Below are 24,520 nucleotides of genomic sequence, written 5' to 3'. Positions count from 1 at the left end.
CCAATAGCGCGTCCCGGCCATGATCAACACAACAACAACAACATATTGACGGTCGTATCGCGCCGGCATCTGATCAACAACAACAACAACATATTGACTGGTCGTTACGCGCCGGCCATCTGATCAACAACAACAAACATATGACTGGTCGTACCGCGCGCCATCTGATCAACAACAACACACAACATATTGACTGGTCGTACCGCGCCGGCCATCTGATCAACAACAACATATTGACGGTCGTAGCGCGGCCATCTGATCAACAACAACAACATATTGACTGGTCGTATCGCGCCGGCCATCTGATCAACAACAACACATATTGACTGGGTTATCGCGCCGGCCATCTGATCAACAACAACAACACATATTGACTGGTCGTATCGCGCCGGCCATCTGATCAACAACAACAACATATTGACGGTCGTATCGCGCCGGCCATCTGACAACAACAACAACATATTGACTGGTCGTACCGCGCCGGCCATACTGATCAACAACAACAACATATTGACTGGTCGTATCGCGCGGCCATCTGATCAACAACAACAACATATTGACTGGTCGTACCGCGCCGGCCATCTGATCAACAACAACAACATATTGACTGGTCGTACCGCCGCCGCCATCTGATCAACAACAACAACAACATATTGACTGGTCGTATCGCGCCGGCCATCTGATCACAACAACAACATATTGACTGGTCGTACCGCGCGGCCATCTGATCAACAACAACAACATATTGACTGGTCGTACCGCGCCGGCCATCTGATCAACACACAACAACATATTGACTGGTCGTACGCGCCGGCCATCTGATCAACAAACAACATATTGACTGGTCGTACGCGCCGGCCATCTGATCAACAACAACAACATATTGACTGGTCGTACCGCGCCGGCCATCTGATCAACAACAACAACAACATATTGACTGGTCGTATCGCGCCGGCCATCTGATCAACAACAACAACATATTGACTGGTCGTACCGCGCCGGCCATCTGATCAACAACAACAACAACATATTGACTGGTCGTACCGCGCCGGCCATCTGATCAACAACAACAACATATTGACTGGTCGTACGCGCCGGCCATCTGATCAACAACAACAAACATATTGACTGGTCGTACCGCGCCGGCCATCTGATCAACAACAACAACATATTGACTGGTCGTATCGCGCCGGCCATCTGATCAACACAAACAACATATTGACTGGTCGTATCGCGCCGGCCATCTGATCAACAACAAAACATATTGACTGGTCGTACGCGCCGGCCATCTGATCAACAACAACAACATATTGACTGGTCGTACCGCGCCGGCCATCTGATCAACAACAACAAACATATTGACTGGTCGTACCGCGCCGGCCATCTGATCAACAACAACAACAACATATTGACTGGTCGTACCGCGCCGGCCATCTGATCAACAACAACAACATATGACTGGTCGTATACCGCGCCGGCCATCTGATCAACAACAACAACATATTGACTGGTGTACCGCGCCGGCCATCTGATACAACAACAACAACATATTGACTGGTCGTACCGCGCCGGCGCATCTGATCAACAACAACAACATATTGACGGTCGTATCGCGCGGCCATCTGATCAACAACAACAAAACATATTGACTGGTCGTACGCGCCGGCCATCTGATCAACAACAACAACATATTGACTGGTCGTATCGCGCCGGCCATCTGATCAACAACAACAACATATTGACTGGTCGTACGCGCCGGCCATCTGATCAACAACAACAACATATTGACTGGTCGTACCGCGCCGCCACTGATCAACAACACACAACATATTGACTGGTCGTACCGCGCGGCCATCTGATCAACAACAACAACAACTATTGACTGGTCGTACCGCGCCGGCCATCTGATCACAACAAAAACTATTGACTGGTCGTACCGCGCCGGCCATCTGATCAACAACAAAACAACATATTGACTGGTCGTACCGCGCCGGCCATCTGATCAAACAACAACATATTGACTGGTCGTACCGCGCCGGCCATCTGATCAACAACAACAAACATTGACTGGTCGTACCGCGGCCATCTGATCAACAACAACAACATATTGACTGGTCGTACGCCGCGGCCATCTGATCAACAACAACAACATATTGACTGGTCGTACCGCGCCGGCCATCTGATCAACAACAACATATTGACTGGTCGTACCGCGCCGGCCATCTGATCAACAACAACAACATATTGACTGGTCGTATCGCGCCGGCCATCTGATCAACAACAACAACATATTGACTGGTCGTACCGCGCCGGCCATCTGATCAACAACAACAACATATTGACTGGTCGTACCGCGCCGGCCATCTGATCAACAACAACAACATATTGACTGGTCGTATCGCGCCGGCCATCTGAACAACAACAACATATTGACTGGTCGTACCGCGCCGGCCATCTGATCAACAACAACAACATATTGACTGGTCGTACCGCGCCGGCCATCTGATCAACAACAACAACATATTGACTGGTCGTACCGCGCCGGCCATCTGATCAACAACAACATATTGACTGGTCGTATCGCGCCGGCCATCTGATCAACAACAACAACATATTGACTGGTCGTATCGCGCCGGCCATCTGATCAACAACAACAACATATTGACTGGTCGTATCGCGCCGGCCATCTGATCAACACAACAACAACTATTGACTGGTCGTACCGCGCCGGCCATCTGACAACAACAACAACATATTGACTGGTCGTACCGCGCCGGCCATCTGATCAACAACAACAACATATTGACTGGTCGTATCGCGCCGGCCATCTGATCAACAACAACAACATATTGACTGGTCGTACCGCGCCGGCCATCTGATCAACAACAACAACATATTGACTGGTCGTACGCGCCGGCCATCTGATCAACAACAACAACATATGACTGGTCGTACGCGCCGGCCATGATCAACAACAACAACATATTGACTGGTCGTACCGCGCCGGCCATCTGATCAACAACAACAACATATTGACTGGTCGTACCGCGCCGGCCATCTGATCACAACAAACAACATATTGACTGGTCGTACCGCGCCGGCCATCTGATCAACAACAACAAACATATTGACTGGTCGTACCGCGCCGGCCATCTGATCAACAACAACACCAATATTGACTGGTCGTACCGCGCCGGCCATCTGATCAACAACAACAACATATTGACTGGTCGTACCGCGCCGGCCATCTGATCAACAACAACAAAAATATTGACTGGTCGTACCGCGCCGCCATCTGATCACAACAACAACATATTGACTGTTGTACCGCGCCGGCCATCTGATCAACAACAACAAACATATTGACTGGTCGTACCGCGCCGGCCATCTGATCAAACAACACAACATATTGACTGGTCGTACCGCGCCGGCCATCTGATCAACAACAACAACATATTGACTGGTCGTACCGCGCCGGCCATCTGATCAACAACAACAACAACATATTGACTGGTCGTACCGCGCCGGCCATCTGATCAACAACAACAACAACTATTGACTGGTCGTACCGCGCCGGCCATCTGATCAACAACAACAACATATTGACTGGTCGTACGCGCCGGCCATCTGATCAACAACAACAACATATTGACTGGTGTATCGCGCCGGCCATCTGATCAACAACAACAACATATTGACTGGTCGTATCGCGCCGCCATCTGATCAACAACAACAACATATTGACTGGTCGTATCGCGCCGGCCATCTGATCAACAACAACAACATATTGACTGGTCGTACCGCGCCGGCCATCTGATCAACAACAACAACATATTGACTGGTCGTATCGCGCCGGCCATCTGATCAACAACAACAACATATTGACTGGTCGTATCGCGCCGGCCATCTGATCAACAACAACAACATATTGACTGGTCGTATCGCGCCGGCCATCTGATCAACAACAACATATTGACTGGTCGTATCGCGCCGGCCATCTGATCAACAACAACAACAACATATTGACTGGTCGATACGCGCCGGCCATCTGATCAACAACAACAACAACATATTGACTGGTCGTATCGCGCCGGCCATCTGATCAACAACAACAACATATTGACTGGTCGTACCGCGCCGGCCATCTGATCACACAACAACAAATATTGACTGGTCGTACCGCGCCGGCCATCTGATCAAAACAACACAACATATTGACTGGTCGTATCGCGCGGCCATCTGATCACAACAACAACAACATATTGACTGGTCGTATCGCGCCGGCCATCTGATCAACAACAACAACACTATTGACTGGTCGTATCGCGCCGGCCATCTGATCAACAAAACAACATATTGACTGGTCGTATCGCGCGGCCATCTGATCAACAACAACAACAACATATTGACTGGTCGTATCGCGCCGGCCATCTGATCAACAACCAACACTATTGACTGGTCGTATCGCGCCGGCCATCTGATCAACAACAACAACATATTGACTGGTCGTACCGCGCCGGCCATCGATCAACAACAACAACATATTGACTGGTCGTATACCGCGCCGCCATCTGATCAACAACAACAACATATTGACTGGTCGTACCGGCCGGCCATCTGATCAACAACAACAACATATTGACTGGTCGTACCGCGCCGGCCATCTGATCAACAACAACAACATATTGACTGGTCGTACGCGCCGGCCATCTGATCAACAACAACAAATATTGACTGGTCGTACCGCGCCGGCCATCTGATCAAAACAACAAACATATTGACTGGTCGTACCGCGCCGGCCATCTGATCAACAACAACAACATATTGACTGGTCGTACGCGCCGGCCATCTGATCAACAACAACAACATATTGACTGGTCGTACGCGCCGGCCATCTGATCAACAACAACAACATATGATGGTGTAGCGCCGGCATTGATCAACAACAACAACATATTGACTGGTCGTACCGCGCCGGCCATCGATCAACAACAACAACATATTGACTGGTCGTATCGCGCCGGCCATCTGATCAACAACAACAACATATTGACTGGTCGTACCGCGCCGGCCATCTGATCAACAACAACAACATATTGACTGGTCGTACCGCGCCGGCCATTTGATCAACAACAACAAACATATGACTGGTGTACCGCGCCGGCCATCTGATCAACAACAACAACAATATTGACTGGTGTACGCGCGGCCATCTGATCAACAACAACAACATATGACTGGTCGTACCGCGCCGGCCATCTGATCAACAACAACAACATATTGACTGGTCGTATCGCGCCGGCCATCTGATCAACAACAACAACAACATATTGACTGGTCGTATCGCGCCGGCCATCTGATCAACAACAACAACAACATATTGACTGGTCGTACCGCGCCGGCCATCTGATCAACAACAACAACAACATATTGACTGGTCGTATCGCGCCGGCCATCTGATCAACAAACAACAACATATTGACTGGTCGTACGCGCCGGCCATTGATCAACAACAAACAACAATTGACAGCATACCGCGTCGAGCGCCGGCATCTGATCAACAACAACAACATATTGACTGGTCGTACCGCGCCGGCCATCTGATCAACAACAACAACAACATATTGACTGGTCGTACCGCGCCGGCCATCTGATCAACAACAACAACAACATATTGACTGGTCGTACGCGCGGCCATCTGATCAACACAACACAACATATTGACTGGTCGTACGGCCGGCCATCTGATCAACAACAACAACAACATATTGACTGGTCGTACCGCGCCGGCCATCGATCAACAACAACAACAACTATTGACTGGTCGTATCGCGCCGGCCATCTGATCAACAACAACAACATATTGACTGGTCGTACCGCGCCGGCCACTGATCAACAACAACAAACATATGACTGGTCGTACGCGCCGGCCATCTGATCAACAACAACAACATATTGACTGGTCGTATCGCGCCGGCCATCTGATCAACAACAACAACAACATATTGACTGGTCGTACCGCGCCGGCCATCTGATCAACAACAACAACATATTGACTGGTCGTACCGCGCGGCCATCTGATCAACAACAACAACATATTGACTGGTCGTACCGCGCGGCCATCTGATCAACAACAACAACATATTGAATGGTCGTACGCGCCGGCCATCTGATCACAACAACAACAACATATTGACTGGTCGTATCGCGCCGGCCATCTGATCAACAACAACAACAATTGACTGGTCGTACGCGCCGGCCATCTGATCACAACAACAACAACATATTGACTGGTCGTACGCGCCGGCATCTGATAACAACAACAACATATTGACTGGTCGTACCGCGCCGGCCATCTGATCAACAACAACAAAACATATTGACTGGTCGTATCGCGCCGGCCATCTGATACAACAACAACAACATATTGACTGGTGTACCGCGCCGGCCATCTGATCAACAAAAATATGACTGGTCGTAGCGCCGGCCATCTGATCAACAACAACAACATATTGACTGGTCGTATCGCGCGGCCATCTGATCAACAACACAACATATTGACTGGTCGTATCGCGCCGGCCATTGCTGTCAACAAACAACAATTGACTGGTCGTATCGCGCCGGCCATCTGATCAACAACAACAACATATTGACTGGTCGTATCGCGCCGGCCATCTGATCAACAACAACAAAACATATTGACTGGTCTATCGCGCCGGCCATCTGATCAACAACAACAACATATTGACTGGTCGTACCGCGCCGGCCATCTGATCAACAACAACAACATATTGATTGTCGTACCGCGCCGGCCATCTGATCAACAAACAACACATATTGACTGGTCGTACCGCGCCGGCCATCTGATCAACAACAACAATATTGACTGGTCGTACCGCGCGCGCCATCTGATCAACAACAACAACATATGACTGGTCGTACCGCGCCGGCCATCTGATCAACAACAACAACATATTGACTGGTCGTACCGCGCCGGCCATCTGATCAACAACAAAACATATATGACTGGTCGTACCGCGCCGGCCATCTGATCAACAACAACAACATATTGACTGGTCGTACCGCGCCGGCCATCTGATCAACAACAACAACATATTGACTGGTCGTACCGCGCCGGCCATCTGATCAACAACAAACATATTGACTGGTCGTACGCGCCGGCCATCTGATCAACAACAACAACATTGACTGGTCGTACCGCGCCGGCCATCTGATCAACAACAAACAACATATTGACTGGTCGTACCGCGCGGCCATCTGACAACAACAACAACAACATATTGCTGGTCGTATCGCGCCGGCCATCTGATCAACAACACAACACTATTGACTGGTCGTACGCGCCGGCCATCTGATCAACAACAACATATTGACTGGTCGTATCGCGCCGGCCATCTGATCACAACAACAACATATTGAGGTCGTACGCGCCGGCCATCTGATCAACAACAACAACATATTGACTGGTCGTACCGCGCGCGCATCTGATCAACACAACAACATATTGAATGGTCGTACCGCGCCGCATCTGATCAACAACAACAACACATATTGACTGGTCGTATCGCGCCGGCATCTGATCCAACAACAACATATTGACTGGTCGTACCGCGCCGGCCATCTGATCAACAACAACAACATATTGACTGGTCTATCGCGCCGGCCATCTGATCACAACAACAACAACATATTGATGGTCGTATCGCGCCGGCCATCTGATCAACAACAACAACATATTGACTGGTCGTATCGCGCCGGCCATCTGATCAACAACAACATATTGACTGGTCGTACCGCGCCGGCCATCTGATCAACAACAACAACATATTGACTGGTCGTACCGCGCCGGCCATCTGATCAACAACAACAACTATTGACTGGTCGTACCGCCGGCCATTGATCAACAACAACAACAACATATTGACTGGTCGTACCGCGCCGGCCATCTGATCAACAACAACAACAACAACATATTGACTGGTCGTACCGCGCCGGCCATCTGATCAACAACAACAACAACAACATATTGACTGGTCGTACCGCGCCGGCCATCTGATCAACAACAACATATTGACTGGTCGTACCGCGCCGGCCATCTGATCAACAACAACAACAACATATTGACTGGTCGTATCGCGCCGGCCATCTGATCAACAACACAACAACATATTGACTGGTCGTATCGCGCCGGCCATCTGATCAACAACAACATATTGACTGGTCGTATCGCGCCGGCCATCTGATCAACAACAACATATTGACTGGTCGTATCGCGCCGGCCATTGATCAAACAACAACATATTGACTGGTCGTATCGCGCCGGCATCTGATAAACAACAACAACATATTGACTGGGTATCGCGCCGGCCATCTGATCAACAACAACAACAACATATTGACTGTCGTATCGCGCCGGCCATCTGATCAAAACAACAACAACATATTGACTGGTCGTATCGCGCCGGCCATCTGATCAACAACAACAACAACATATTGACTGGTCGTACCGCGCCGGCCATCTGATCAACAACAACAACATATTGTGGTCGTACGCGCCGGCCATCTGATCACAACAACAACAACATATTGACTGGTCGTATCGCGCCGGCCATTGATCAACAAAACAACAACATATTGACTGGTCGTACCGCGCCGCCATCTGATCAACAACAACAACAACATATTGACTGGTCGTACCGCGCCGGCCATCTGATCAACAACAACAACATATTGACTGGTCGTACCGCGCCGGCCATCTGATCAACAACAACAACAACATATTGACTGGTCGTATCGCGCCGGCCATCGACAACAACAACAACATATGACTGGTCGTACGCGCCGGCCATCTGATCAACAACAAAACAATATTGATGGTCGTACGCGCCGGCCATCTGATCAACAACAACAACAACATATTGACTGGTCGTACCGCGCCGGCCATCTGATCAACAACAACAACAAATATTGACTGGTCGTACCGCGCCGGCCATCTGATCAACAACAACAACAACATATTGACTGGTCGTACCGCGCCGGCCATCTGATCAACAACAACAACATATTGACTGGTCGTACCGCGCCGGCCATCTGATCAACAACAACAACATATTGACTGGTCGTACCGCGCCGGCCATCTGATCAACAACAACAACAACATATTGACTGGTCGTACCGCGCCGGCCATCTGATCAACAACAACATATTGACTGGTCGTACCGCGCCGGCCATCTGATCAACAACAACAACAACATATTGACTGGTCGTACCGCGCCGGCCATCTGATCAACAACAACAACAACATATTGACTGGTCGTACCGCGCCGGCCATCTGATCAACAACAACAACATATTGACTGGTCGTACCGCGCCGGGCATCTGATCAACAACAACAACATATTGATGGTCGTACCGCGCCGGCCATCTGATCAACAAAAAACAAACATATGACTGGTCGTACCGCGCCGGCCATCTTATCAACAACAACAACAACATATTGACTGGTCGTACGCGCCGGCCATCTGATCAACAACAACAACAACTATTGACTGGTCGTATCGCGCCGGCCATCTGATCAACAACAACAACATATTGACTGGTCGACCGCGCGGCCATCTGATCAACAACAACAACATATTGACTGGTCGTACCGCGCCGGCCATCTGATCAACAACAACAACAACATATTGACTGGTCGTACCGCGCCGGCCATCTGATCAACAACAACAACAACATATTGACTGGTCGTACCGCGCCGGCCATCTGATCAACAACAACAACATATTGACTGGTCGTACCGCGCCGGCCATCTGATCAACAACAACAACATATTGACTGGTCGTATCGCGCCGGCCATCTGATCAACAACAACAACAACATATTGACTGGTCGTATCGCGCCGGCCATCTGATCAACAACAACAACATATTGACTGGTCGTATCGCGCCGGCCATCTGATCAACAACAACAACATATTGACTGGTCGTACCGCGCCGGCCATCTGATCAACAACAACAACAACATATTGACTGGTCGTACCGCGCCGGCCATCTGATCAACAACAACATATTGACTGCTGGTTTATTTTCCTTAGAAGTCTGTTATGATAACAGCTTATTATTAACACATTAATTTCACCATCTTTTAGATAACAAATTCAGCTTCCTGTGACGGTCAATAAGGATGCTGGGTAGAGAGAAAAATCACTGTACCTGTAGTCCAAAATCTTCTCAAACTTATCGGATGGCTTCAGACCCTCGTACACCTGCACGGGTTAAAGCCAGATGTCCAAAATCATATAGCTACAACACACACACACATATCCCCCTCCCACCCCAACACACACCCCCTCCCGCCCCAACACACCCCCCCTCCCGCCCCAACACACCCCCCCTCCCGCCCCAACACACCCCCCCTCCCGCCCCAACACACCCCCCCTCCCACCCCAACACACACCCCCTCCACTACCTGTGTGAAGACAGCGTTCTTGGCAGTAGGGTCCAGTGAGGGGTTGTCTCTGTGCTCCATGGCCAGTCTACGGTTGATATAGAGCCGGGGCATGAAGTTGGGCTTGCTGGTCTCGGAGTCCTTCAGACACTGGGTGATGAGGGCCGAGCGACGCTTCGACAGCAGCAGGAACGGCTTGATACTCTAGGGGGCAGCATAGAGCACAACGGTCCATGTACTGGATGGTTTATCTTCTTACCCAGAGTCAGACCAACTCATAAATACTATGTTATGTCTCTGCGTGCAGTTTGGAGATGATTGAAGTTAGCTTAGCGCAATTGCTGGAAGTCTCCAGGTACAGTAGCCAGCTCCTCTCAAAAGCAAGGGAATAAACTTTCTACTCCAAAAAATGTGTGGTTGGCCATTTATAGGTCTTCAAATACATAGTAATCAACATTTTATAAAATGTGTTAATATCCACTTCCTCATTCTTTCCCAGTTGTCTTAGAGATCGTAACGTTGCATCCGTCTCACGGAGATGCCCGTGAGCTCACAGATGCTATAAAATGTGACAGATACAACATTGTAATCTCTATACAAAATGGCATCCATAAGTTGGTCTAACTCTGGGTTAAGTAGGTAAATGAAAATCTGGCAGCGTCCCTTTAAAGATGAAAGGAAAGGGAGGACAGAGATGTTATTTTACACCAGCAGATTAGACGTGACATCCGTGGTGTGTCTCCAACCCTGGTCCTGGGGAGCTAGTACAGGCTTTTGTTCCAGCCCAGCACTAGACGTACCTTGATGTGGTTGAAGGTGGCCAGGCTGTAGTCCCAGGCTGGAACCAGGTGGGGCAGGAGACTGTCCAGCAGCGAGATGAACCTGAGAGACACACAAGCTGAGTCACAACACCAACTGACCAGACAGGAGAAGAGCACTGTTACGTTCCCCAGTTTCTGTGTTGTATTTGAGTGTGTGTGTTTCAGGAGATAGATTCCTGAAAACTCCCCAAGCAGCTGATTGGTCGACCCCAGGCTAATTGATGATTGGAGAGCTGACCCCGCCCCCTCGTCAAGAAGCAGCTGACTCTAATCACCATTGCCACCTGAAGATATAAAAGCCAGTGTTCTGTTCAGAAAAGGAGGTTAGAGGGAGATTGAATATTTTAGAGAGAAATGATTGGAGGTTAGAGGGAGATTGACTATTTTAGAGAAATCATTAGAAAGAGATCCTGAGAGAGATAGAGAGAGATATATATCATTATAGGCTGAGATTGAATGTTATATAGATCATTGCTGAGAGAGAGGTTTATGGCTGAGGGTTATAGCATGTTTGTCGTGAGTATGTACTATGTTAGTTGTTGTTGGTAGCAGCTTGGCTATGTTCTGTGTTTGTTGCTTGTTCAGAGCATCTTTAGTGACCTGAGTTGTTTTGAAGTGGATTGTTTGTTATTCTGTTTCATTTGTTCCCAGGGGGGAAGGGGAAGGCACTTAGGGAGTGCTTAGGCAAGAGGCCCGAGGGCATACATATACCCGTAGTATATTCAATGTCTAGGCACACTAGGTAAGACCTGGGCGGACCACCCCCTGTATTTTGGTTAGGGCACCAGGTGGTGCTAAGATAGGTAAGTAGTGGGTAGGCAGGTTAGATAGGAGAGGGGGAGCTTTGATATTTACTTTCTTTGCTTTGGTTCCGTCCAGCCCCTTTTCCCCATATTACCGTGTAGGAAATAAATCCTAGTAAACGGTCAATTCTGCCTTTGTCGTCCTTTCTCGCACCTACGGTCCATACCTCTTTCGCTTCACGGAGAGTTGAGTTGCAGCAGGGAGTTGCGTTCCCTCTTTATAGAGGCGTGCGTAACATACAGTACCACAGACCAGCATTCATCTTGGTAGTATAAGAGGATCAGGAGGGTTTCATGATAACCACTACAAGCTCCATGTTCACCTCCAGGCAGGGTCTTACCTCTGTATAACCAGGCAGGGTCTTACCTCTGTATAACCAGGCAGGGTCTTACCTCTGTATAACCAGGCAGGGTCTTACCTCTGTATAACCAGGCAGGGTCTTACCTCTGTATAACCAGGCAGGGTCTTACCTCTGTATAACCAGGCTCTCCTCCAGGTAGGTTCTTACCTCTGTATAACCAGGCAGGGTCTTACCTCTGTATAACCAGGCTCTCCTCCAGGTAGGTTCTTACCTCTGTATAACCAGGCAGGGTCTTACCTCTGTATAACCAGGCTCTCCTCCAGGTAGGGTCTTACCTCTGTATAACCAGGCTCTCCTCCAGGTAGGGTCTTACCTCTGTATAACCAGGCAGGGTCTTACCTCTGTATAACCAGGCAGGGTCTTACCTCTGTATAACCAGGCTCTCCTCCAGGTAGGTTCTTACCTCTGTATAACCAGGCAGGGTCTTACCTCTGTATAACCAGGCTCTCCTCCAGGTAGGTTCTTACCTCTGTATAACCAGGCAGGGTCTTACCTCTGTATAACCAGGCTCTCCTCCAGGTAGGGTCTTACCTCTGTATAACCAGGCAGGGTCTTACCTCTGTATAACCAGGCAGGGTCTTACCTCTGTATAACCAGGCAGGGTCTTACCTCTGTATAACCAGGCAGGGTCTTACCTCTGTATAACCAGGCAGGGTCTTACCTCTGTATAACCAGGCAGGGTCTTACCTCTGTATAACCAGGCAGGGTCTTACCTCTGTATAACCAGGCTCTCCTCCAGGTAGGTTCTTACCTCTGTATAACCAGGCAGGGTCTTACCTCTGTATAACCAGGCTCTCCTCCAGGTAGGGTCTTACCTCTGTATAACCAGGCTCTCCTCCAGGTAGGGTCTTACCTCTGTATAACCAGGCTCTCCTCCAGGTAGGTTCTTACCTCTGTATAACCAGGCAGGGTCTTACCTCTGTATAACCAGGCTCTCCTCCAGGTAGGTTCTTACCTCTGTATAACCAGGCAGGGTCTTACCTCTGTATAACCAGGCTCTCCTCCAGGTAGGGTCTTACCTCTGTATAACCAGGCTCTCCTCCAGGTAGGGTCTTACCTCTGTATAACCAGGCTCTCCTCCAGGCAGGGTCTTACCTCTGTATAACCAGGCTCTCCTCCAGGTAGGGTCTTACCTCTGTATAACCAGACAGGGTCTTACCTCTGTATAACCAGGCAGGGTCTTACCTCTGTATAACCAGGCAGGGTCTTACCTCTGTATAACCAGGCAGGGTCTTACCTCTGTATAACCAGGCAGGGTCTTACCTCTGTATAACCAGGCAGGGTCTTACCTCTGTATAACCAGGCAGGGTCTTACCTCTGTATAACCAGGCAGGGTCTTACCTCTGTATAACCAGGCAGGGTCTTACCTCTGTATAACCAGGCAGGGTCTTACCTCTGTATAACCAGGCAGGGTCTTACCTCTGTATAACCAGGCAGGGTCTTACCTCTGTATAACCAGGCAGGGTCTTACCTCTGTATAACCAGGGCCCTGCGGTAGAGGACATCAGGCAGGGTCCCCTCCAGTCGAGGATAACGCACTAGGTTAGGAGACTGAAACACGTCAGCGTTGAGCCCCAGGTCTCTCTCACATGATGACTTGATCTTCAACCCTCTGATCCGAACGTCTATCCCCTCGTCTGAGACGGGAAGACAAACGCCAGAGACAGGTTAGGAAGAGCTTGAGTCTATTTCAATGTAAAAAATAAAGTGTTATTCATTTTCAACTAGAATGTATCATAGTTCTATTCACTGAAGGGACATGCTGAGGTCCTGACAGGAGAGGATAAGCCTGATACCGTATTTAATTCAAGGCACAGTTCTCTATTTCCAAAGTCCAAGCTGATATCTACAGTGTGCCAACAAAGACACTGAGTCACTCCCAGATAAAGGTGACAGGGTAGAGCTGAGGTTGGTCTAGTTCATCAGCTGAGCCACTCCCAGATAAAGGTGACAGGGTAGAGCTGAGGTTGGTCTAGTTCATCAGCTGAGCCACTCCCAGATAAAGGTGACAGGGTAGCGCTACGGTTGGTCTAGTTCATCAGCTGAGTCACTCCCAGATAAAGGTGACAGGGTAGATCTAAGGTTGGTCTAGTTCATCAGCTGAGCCACTCCCAGATAAAGGTGACAGGGTAGATCTACGGTTGGTCTAGTTCATCAGCTGAGCCACTCCCAGATAAAGGTGACAGGGTAGATCTGAGGTTGGTCTAGTTCATCAGCTGAGCCACTCCCAGATAAAGGTGACAGGGTAGATCTAAGGTTGGTCTAGTTCATCAGCTGAGCCACTCCCAGATAAAGGTGACAGGGTAGAGCTACAGTTGGTCTAGTTCATCAGCTGAGCCACTCCCAGATAAAGGTGACAGGGTAGATCTGAGGTTGGTCTAGTTCATCAGCTGAGCCACTCCCAGATAAAGGTGACAGGGTAGCGCTACGGTTGGTCTAGTTCATCAGCTGAGTCACTCCCAGATAAAGGTGACAGGGTAGATCTAAGGTTGGTCTAGTTCATCAGCTGAGCCACTCCCAGATAAAGGTGACAGGGTAGATCTACGGTTGGTCTAGTTCATCAGCTGAGCCACTCCCAGATAAAGGTGACAGGGTAGATCTGAGGTTGGTCTAGTTCATCAGCTGAGCCACTCCCAGATAAAGGTGACAGGGTAGATCTAAGGTTGGTCTAGTTCATCAGCTGAGCCACTCCCAGATAAAGGTGACAGGGTAGAGCTACAGTTGGTCTAGTTCATCAGCTGAGCCACTCCCAGATAAAGGTGACAGGGTAGATCTGAGGTTGGTCTAGTTCATCAGCTGAGCCACTCCCAGATAAAGGTGACAGGGTAGCGCTACGGTTGGTCTAGTTCATCAGCTGAGTCACTCCCAGATAAAGGTGACAGGGTAGATCTAAGGTTGGTCTAGTTCATCAGCTGAGCCACTCCCAGATAAAGGTGACAGGGTAGATCTACGGTTGGTCTAGTTCATCAGCTGAGCCACTCCCAGATAAAGGTGACAGGGTAGATCTGAGGTTGGTCTAGTTCATCAGCTGAGCCACTCCCAGATAAAGGTGACAGGGTAGATCTACGGTTGGTCTAGTTCATCAGCTGAGCCACTCCCAGATAAAGGTGACAGGGTAGAGCTACGGTTGGTCTAGTTCATCAGCTGAGCCACTCCCAGATAAAGGTGACAGGGTAGCGCTACGGTTGGTCTAGTTCATCAGCTGAGTCACTCCCAGATAAAGGTGACAGGGTAGATCTAAGGTTGGTCTAGTCCATCAGCTGAGCCACTCCCAGATAAAGGTGACAGGGTAGATCTAAGGTTGGTCTAGTTCATCAGCTGAGCCACTCCCAGATAAAGGTGACAGGGTAGATCTACGGTTGGTCTAGTTCATCAGCTGAGCCACTCCCAGATAAAGGTGACAGGGTAGATCTACGGTTGGTCTAGTTCATCAGCTGAGCCACTCCCAGATAAAGGTGACAGGGTAGAGCTACGGTTGGTCTAGTTCATCAGCTGAGCCACTCCCAGATAAAGGTGACAGGGTAGAGCTACGGTTGGTCTAGTTCATCAGCTGAGCCACTCCCAGATAAAGGTGACAGGGTAGAGCTACGGTTGGTCTAGTTCATCAGCTGAGCCACTCCCAGATAAAGGTGACAGGGTAGAGCTGAGGTTGGTCTAGTTCATCAGCTGAGCCACTCCCAGATAAAGGTGACAGGGTAGATCTGAGGTTGGTCTAGTTCATCAGCTGAGCCACTCCCAGATAAAGGTGACAGGGTAGAGCTACGGTTGGTCTAGTTCATCAGCTGAGCCACTCCCAGATAAAGGTGACAGGGTAGATCTACGGTTGGTCTAGTTCATCAGCTGAGCCACTCCCAGATAAAGGTGACAGGGTAGAGCTACGGTTGGTCTAGTTCATCAGCTGAGCCACTCCCAGATAAAGGTGACAGGGTAGATCTGAGGTTGGTCTAGTTCATCAGCTGAGCCACTCCCAGATAAAGGTGACAGGGTAGATCTACGGTTGGTCTAGTTCATCAGCTGAGCCACTCCCAGATAAAGGTGACAGGGTAGAGCTACGGTTGGTCTAGTTCATCAGCTGAGCCACTCCCAGATAAAGGTGACAGGGTAGAGCTGAGGTTGGTCTAGTTCATCAGCTGAGCCACTCCCAGATAAAGGTGACAGGGTAGAGCTACGGTTGGTCTAGTTCATCAGCTGAGCCACTCCCAGATAAAGGTGACAGGGTAGAGCTGAGGTTGGTCTAGTTCATCAGCTGAGCCACTCCAAGATAAAGGTGACAGGGTAGATCTAAGGTTGGTCTAGTTCATCAGCTGAGCCCCTCCCAGATAAAGGTGACAGGGTAGAGCTACGGTTGGTCTAGTTCATCAGCTGAGCCACTCCCAGATAAAGGTGACAGGGTAGATCTAAGGTTGGTCTAGTTCATCAGCTGAGCCACTCCCAGATAAAGGTGACAGGGTAGAGCTACGGTTGGTCTAGTTCATCAGCTGAGCCACTCCCAGATAAAGGTGACAGGGTAGAGCTACGGTTGGTCTAGTCCATCAGCTGAGCCACTCCCTGATAAAGGTGACAGGGTAGAGCTACGGTTGGTCTAGTCCATCAGCTGAGCCACTCCCAGATAAAGGTGACAGGGTAGATCTAAGGTTGGTCTAGTTCATCAGCTGAGCCACTCCCAGATAAAGGTGACAGGGTAGATCTACGGTTGGTCTAGTTCATCAGCTGAGCCACTCCCAGATAAAGGTGACAGGGTAGAGCTACGGTTGGTCTAGTTCATCAGCTGAGTCACTCCCAGATAAAGGTGACAGGGTAGAGCTGAGGTTGGTCTAGTTCATCAGCTGAGCCACTCCCAGATAAAGGTGACAGGGTAGAGCTGAGGTTGGTCTAGTTCATCAGCTGAGCCACTCCAAGATAAAGGTGACAGGGTAGATCTAAGGTTGGTCTAGTTCATCAGCTGAGCCACTCCCAGATAAAGGTGACAGGGTAGAGCTACGGTTGGTCTAGTTCATCAGCTGAGTCACTCCCAGATAAAGGTGACAGGGTAGAGCTGAGGTTGGTCTAGTCCATCAGCTGAGCCACTCCCAGATAAAGGTGACAGGGTAGATCTAAGGTTGGTCTAGTTCATCAGCTGAGCCACTCCCAGATAAAGGTGACAGGGTAGAGCTACGGTTGGTCTAGTTCATCAGCTGAGCCACTCCCAGATAAAGGTGACAGGGTAGATCTAAGGTTGGTCTAGTTCATCAGCTGAGTCACTCCCAGATAAAGGTGACAGGGTAGAGCTACGGTTGGTCTAGTTCATCAGCTGAGCCACTCCCAGATAAAGGTGACAGGGTAGATCTAAGGTTGGTCTAGTTCATCAGCTGAGCCACTCCCTGATAAAGGTGACAGGGTAGATCTACGGTTGGTCTAGTTCATCAGCTGAGCCACTCCCAGATAAAGGTGACAGGGTAGAGCTACGGTTGGTCTAGTTCATCAGCTGAGCCACTCCCAGATAAAGGTGACAGGGTAGAGCTACGGTTGGTCTAGTCCATCAGCTGAGCCACTCCCAGATAAAGGTGACAGGGTAGATCTAAGGTTGGTCTAGTTCATCAGCTGAGCCACTCCCAGATAAAGGTGACAGGGTAGATCTACGGTTGGTCTAGTTCATCAGCTGGACAGGATGTGATGTCGGTCACGGCTCTACAACTTTGAACAGAGTGCTGATCTAGGATCAGGTCTCCTCCCCTGCCCATATGTTATTCATTATTATTTCAAAAAAGGCTAAACTGATCCTATACCAGCACTCGTACTGAGATGCTTTGCCAATACAGGCCCGTAAATGATAAGTACAGTTGTGTGTATATTAATTATTCAATGTGTAGCCACCATTCTCACCCCTGCACTCCTCGATGCGGACCTCTATGACAGGCAGGTGGGCCGTCATGTCTTCCAGCACACACACCTCACCAATCAGATTGCTGAGGGACAGATAAATAATTTTAAAAAAATTAAAAAAAACACACAAAGTTACAAGTTCATGTAGCACCTCCTCTGTTTCAAAACCTTTTCTTCCGTTTGCTCTGCTGAATACAGCCCAGGTGTTCTTGTAACTCACTCGTCTATTGTGACGTCGCTGAGCTTCTTCAGATTGTCTCCTTCTCCTCCGAACACAGTCACTCTTTTAGGCATGTAGTTGTCATCGGTTGAGTCAACGGTCAATATCAGCTTACTGCCGGACAAGGACACAAAAACAATACAAATTAAAAGGTTATTCTTCAGGGCTTCCTAAGACTTGACCAAAGTCATGTTTTTTTTGGTGGGCTAGTGGTCATCTGATGATGTACTGTCCCCAAGGGAGTGCCCCCAGGCTCCATACTATTCTCCACCTACCCCAAAGGAGTGCCCCCAGGCTCCATACTAGGCCCCACATTATTCTCCACCTACCCCCAAAGGAGTGCCCCCAGGCTCCATACTAGGCCCTACACTATTCTCCACCTGTCCCCAAGGGATTGCCTCCAGGCTCCATACTAGGCCCCACACTATTCTCCACCTGTCCCCAAGGGAGCGCCCCCAGGCTCCATACTAGGCCCCACACTATTCTCCACCTACCCCCAAAGGAGTGCCCCCAGGCTCCATACTAGGCCCCACACTATTCTCCACCTGTCCCCAAGGGATTGCCTCCAGGCTCCATACTAGGCCCCACACTATTCTCCACCTACCCCCAAAGGAGTGCCCCCAGGCTCCATACTAGGCCCCACCTGTCCCCAAGGGAGTGCCCCCGGGCTCCATACTAGGCCCCACCTGTCCCCAAGGGAGTGCCTCCAGTCTCCATACTAGGCCCCATCTGTCCCCAAGGGAGTGCCCCCAGGCTCCATACTAGGCCCCACCTGTCCCCAAGCTCCATACTAGGCCCCACCTGTCTCCAAGGGAGTGCCCCCAGGCTCCATACTAGGCCCCACCTGTCCCCAAGGGAGTGCCCTCAGGCTCCATACTAGGCCCCACCTGTCTCCAAGGGAGTGCCCCCAGGCTACATACTAGGCCCCTCCTGTCCCCAAGGGAGTGCCCCCAGGCGACATACTAGGCCCCTCCTGTCCCCAAGGGAGTGCCCCCAGGCTCCATACTAGGCCCCTCCTGTCCCCAAGGGAATGCCCCCAGGCTCCATACTAGGCCCCACACTATTCTCCACCTACATAAACCCCAGGTTGGCAGTAACAGGACTGTTTGACAGTACCACTTACTTGACTACGGTGCCTCTCTTCATGTGCAGTCTGATCCAGTGTTGTCCCTGCATCCCATCACTCTCCCAGTAGGTCTCCGTGTCTCCATCTGTCAGGCAACCTGCCCCGCCACTAGGGTCCTCCTGACACACACACACACACACACACACACACACACACACACACACACACACACACACACACACACACACACACACACACACACACACACACACACACACACATTTTGTCAACCATTTTTTTGTTTTAAAATACCTTTTAGTCTTAGTCCCATTTTATTCTCTTCTTAGTTATCAGTTGACTAAAACTCTTGGAAAATTTTAGTCTAGTTTTAGTCGGCCATTTTATAGTCAGTGTCATTTTTCTATTAAATTATGAATGTTTAGGCTACCTCTAACTTCCATCATGTGCACATTCAGATAGTAGGCATAGTTGGACAAGGCTATCTCCTCATATACCTTAGCTGACAACACTGATGTTGTGTCAGATTGTAACCAATGCCAGCCATAATTAACCATATAGGCTAATTGTGTCAGATTGTAACCAATGCCAGCCATAATTAACCATATAGGCTAATTGTGTCAGATTGTAACCAATGCCAGCCATAATTAACCATATAGGCTAATTGTGTCAGATTGTAACCAATGCCAGCCATAATAACCATATAGGCTAATTGTGTCAGATTGTAACCAATGCCAGCCATAATTAACCATATAGGCTAATTGTGTCAGATTGTAACCAATGCCAGCCATAATTAACCATATAGGCTAATTGTGTCAGATTGTAACCAATGCCAGCCATAATTAACCATATAGGCTAATTGTGTCAGATTGTAACCAATGCCAGCCATAATTAACCATATAGGCTAATTGTGTCAGATTGTAACCAATGCCAGCCATAATAACCATATGGGCTAATTGTGTCAGATTGTAACCAATGCCAGCCATAATTAACCATATAGGCTAATTGTGTCAGATTGTAACCAATGCCAGCCATAATAACCATATAGGCTAATTGTGTCAGATTGTAACCAATGCCAGCCATAATTAACCATATAGGCTACAGGTAAAACATTCTCACAGCTGAGTTTCTCCCCATCATAACCGTCATGGGGGTAAATAATAGTGGTTTCCTTGAAAATAGTCAACAAATAGCATTTGTTTTTCCCCCAAAAATCAACCGCAACTTGCATCTGCGAACCGCGGCGTGGCAACACGGATGAATAAATTACAGAGCACTTGGGAAAATAGACCTGCTGATGTGATCAAAGCAAAAACCCATGAAAGTAAGAGAGTAAAAATGGTTTCTAATTGAGGTTAGTTAGTGTTCTGGCTTCACATCAGTTCAAGCGAGTGACTGAAGAGACCTCCTGTGAGCTGTGTACTGGGACGATCAAATCAAATCAAATGTATTTATATAGCCCTTCGTACATCAGCTGATGTCTCAAAGTGCTGTACAGAAACCCAGCCTAAAACCCCAAACAGCAAGCAATGCAGGTGTAGAAGCACGGTGGCTAGGAAAAACTCCCTAGAAAGACAGGAACTTAGGAAGAAACCTAGAGAGGAACCAGGCTATGAAGGGTGGCCAGTCCTCTTCTGGCTGTGCCGGGTGGAGATTATAACAGAACATGGCCAAGATGTTCAAATGTTCAGATCAGGCCAATCAGACCTCCTGGGAGCTGTGTGCTGGGCAGATCTGACCAATCAGACCACACAACTGAAAGATATTCATTCTGTCTAATGAGAGGATTGCGTGAAAATATTCTGCATGCACATGGAATGAAACAGGTGGAAATAAGCTTCATGTCAAGCATACTAATGATGATGAAACAGGTGAAAAGGAACCTTCTTGTCAAGCATACTAATGATGAGATGAAACAGGTTAAAAAGGAGCTTCTTGTCAAGCATACTAATGATGAGATGAAACAGGTGAAAAGGAGCTTCTTGTCAAATGTCCATTAGTCTCACATGGAATTCTCATCTCACGTTTCCGTTGACTAAAATTTGGAATCATTTTAATAGTTATCTTTTTATTCCAGGGTATTGCGTCACTGTCCTAGTTTTAGTCAGGATAAATAGGTTTATTGACGAGTATTTTTCGTCATATTTATTGTTGACGAAATTAACACTGACACACACACACACACACACACACACACACTACTCACTGAGCAGGAGGACACATCGATGCTGGTGACACACTGTTTGACACTGCCCAGGTTCTCATCCTCCTTTCCAATGTGGTCGTAGAAGTAGTGCACCAGATCCTCATCATATTCAAACGTCCAGGTGGGAGGAACATATCTGGACAACAGAGAAGGGAACAGTACTGTTGGTTAGACCACCTTAACTTCATTCACTTTTTACAGAAAGTGTCCAAACTGACTCAATATCTGCTGTAGCTCATCAGAGCCTGTTAACACCCATGGACCAGGGGTTGAACAGGTAGCTGTGTAGCTCATCAGAGCCTGTCATCACCCATGGACCAGGGCTTTAACAGGTAGCTGTGTAGCTCATCAGAGCCTGTTATCACCCATGGACCAGGGGTTGAACAGGTAGCTGTGTAGCTCATCAGAGCCTGTTATCACCCATGGACCAGGGGTTGAACAGGTAGCTGTGTAGCTCATCAGAGCCTGTTATCACCCATGGACCAGGGCTTGAACAGGTAGCTGTGTAGCTCATCAGAGCCTGTTATCACCCATCACTGACCAGGGCTTGACCATGAGCTGGCTTTGCCTCCAAACACACTGACCTGAGCTTCTGAACAGCCGCTTCATCACGCTCCGCGACCTTGGGTTTAGAGCCGATGTGAAGAGAACTCTCTACATCCACCACCTGTTCCCACCTGACAGAGAGCAGACCGTGTTAAACCGCTGAGCTAAAGCATCAAGCAGAGCCATTACAAGTCTTCAGGTCTCAAAGTTACTCACCACCTCTGTTACACACACACACACACACACACACACACACACACACACACACACACACACACACACATACCTGTCACAGGGCTTGTGGTCATATCCGAAGAGCTGCTGGTGTCTGCCGAGTGTCTCAGGTGATTCTACAGGTACCAGTCGGTCTCCTCCCTCCGTGTGTTTACAGACCAAGACCCAGCCCTCCTCACACTCCTGACCCACTCGGTGCTCCTCCAACTGATCCTATAAGACACACAGAGAGACAAGCAGACACACACAGAGAGACAAGCAGACACACACAGAGACAAGCAGACACACACAGAGAGACAAGCAGACACACACAGAGAGACAAGCAGACACACACAGAGAGACAAGCAGACACACACAGAGAGACAAGCAGACACAGAGATAGACAAGCAGAAACACAGACGGTTAAAGGACAACTGCCTCAAAATGTGTACTGAGCAAAGGCGATCAGTCCTGCAACAAGAATGGAGATTCTCTGTTGTCCACTAACCAGGAAGTGTGTAAAGCAATTAATCATTCAACTCTTTCTTACCTTGTTGATTTTAACCCACAGGCCGTGGCTGTTGCAATACTCTTCCCCCGTTGTCCGAATACATGTCCCTTTCTTTGGTTCGATGTTGCACTTGCATAGTTTCTTACTGTGGAGAGCTTGATGTGGGCTCTCCCAAACTGAAACCAGGGTCTTACCGACGGATGAGTTGGCGGTGGACGTACTAGACGAAGCGGTTGAATTCGATGACGAATCTTTGCAGATTTTATAACATACCTCTTTTGGGACGAAACATAGGCACTCGGGCACAGCTTCGCTCTTCCTGAAACATTCTATGCACTTGTTCAGAAACCGAATCCTTCCCAGTAAAACGTGAGGGTTGTCGCCCGGTGACATCGCTTTCTGTTTTTTAAAGCTAGGTAACTCAAGCTAGCCAGGCACAACAGTCCGTCGCAGGGCTAGTTAACTAGCTAACTATGCGTCACAGTCAACACATATTTGAATAGTGGACGTCACCTGACATTTCAGTTTTTCCGTTCAGTTCTCCCTTTGTTGCCCAGGATTGTCGTGGATAAAGCTTCTATATTTGAACAAACAAAAAAGCAACACAAAGCTATTTATCCACCGCCCGTTTCAAACGAAACGGAACATTCTCATCCGGTGCCACCGCTTCAGCTAACTGACAGCTAGCAGACACTTTCCGTAGCTCTCACTGGTAGCACTTAATCGGATCTAAAGGGCGAACCGCCCATAACTTCAGCTAGCTTTCAATTCGACAAGTTATGTTACCGTGTCGGCTTCCGTCTGCAAGTAGCCTAGCAAGCTAGCTTACACCAACGATTTTTACACCGCTGAAGCATTGGCAGGAAGTTAACATTTGCTAGCCTTCTATTTAGCTGGCTAGCTAGCTAACGTTCCACGATGCAGCAAACGTGTTAGCTAGCAACGTGTTTACATTCCATGACAGTCAATAGCTATCGAAAAATGTGTACTTTTTATTTGACCTTTATTTTAACAGGGTGTCCCATTGAGACCAAGAAAGCCCTGCATTTTACAATTACACAACAAATTGCGTAGGATATACACCAGAAAATAAACAATACAAGAGAATACAAAAAAATGAAAAAACAATCACACCTTTATTCCTTACATACGTATGTCAGTCTTGGCAGATTCGTTCACTACCTACAGTATATTAATTTATGCAGATAAACTATAATTTAGTTCGTGAAATCCATCTACAATGTTATATCGACGGAATCAGGCTTCAAATGTAAAAGTCATGCATCACTGTCACAGCTGTTTTATTTAATGGTTTTTATATTCTTTTAAAAAAGAATGAATGTTTTTCAAAATCATTTTTTAATAACCAGGATTACAAACAATCTAAACATGATTGTAGAAGACATTTCACACAATCATTGACAC

At 48.5% G+C, this 24,520-nt stretch overlaps 1 protein-coding gene across 1 annotated transcript in view; it reads right to left on the bottom strand.

Annotated features, from left to right (window-relative positions):
* hectd3 (HECT domain containing 3) overlaps positions 1-23,853 on the bottom strand; it is a 27,283-nt gene extending 3,430 nt beyond the window's left edge. Inside the window, exons 1-12 of the mRNA XM_039003290.1 lie at positions 23,135-23,853; positions 22,658-22,818; positions 22,410-22,502; positions 21,826-21,961; positions 19,659-19,780; positions 18,536-18,649; positions 18,316-18,398; positions 13,925-14,090; positions 11,268-11,349; positions 10,489-10,671; positions 10,233-10,285; positions 10,055-10,071 (exon numbers count right to left, since the gene is read on the bottom strand). Coding sequence (XP_038859218.1) covers positions 10,055-10,071; positions 10,233-10,285; positions 10,489-10,671; positions 11,268-11,349; positions 13,925-14,090; positions 18,316-18,398; positions 18,536-18,649; positions 19,659-19,780; positions 21,826-21,961; positions 22,410-22,502; positions 22,658-22,818; positions 23,135-23,488 — 1,564 coding nt within the window. The 5' untranslated portion in view covers positions 23,489-23,853. The remainder of the gene's footprint in view (positions 1-10,054; positions 10,072-10,232; positions 10,286-10,488; positions 10,672-11,267; positions 11,350-13,924; positions 14,091-18,315; positions 18,399-18,535; positions 18,650-19,658; positions 19,781-21,825; positions 21,962-22,409; positions 22,503-22,657; positions 22,819-23,134) is intronic.
* Between the last annotated feature and the right edge of the window lie 667 nt (positions 23,854-24,520).

The sequence above is a fragment of the Salvelinus namaycush genome, chromosome 11, assembly GCF_016432855.1.
Source record: "Salvelinus namaycush isolate Seneca chromosome 11, SaNama_1.0, whole genome shotgun sequence".
In the NCBI taxonomy this organism is placed as follows: domain Eukaryota; kingdom Metazoa; phylum Chordata; class Actinopteri; order Salmoniformes; family Salmonidae; genus Salvelinus; species Salvelinus namaycush.
Note: the sequence above shows the minus strand (reverse complement) of the source record. Positions and strands in the feature narration are given on the sequence as shown.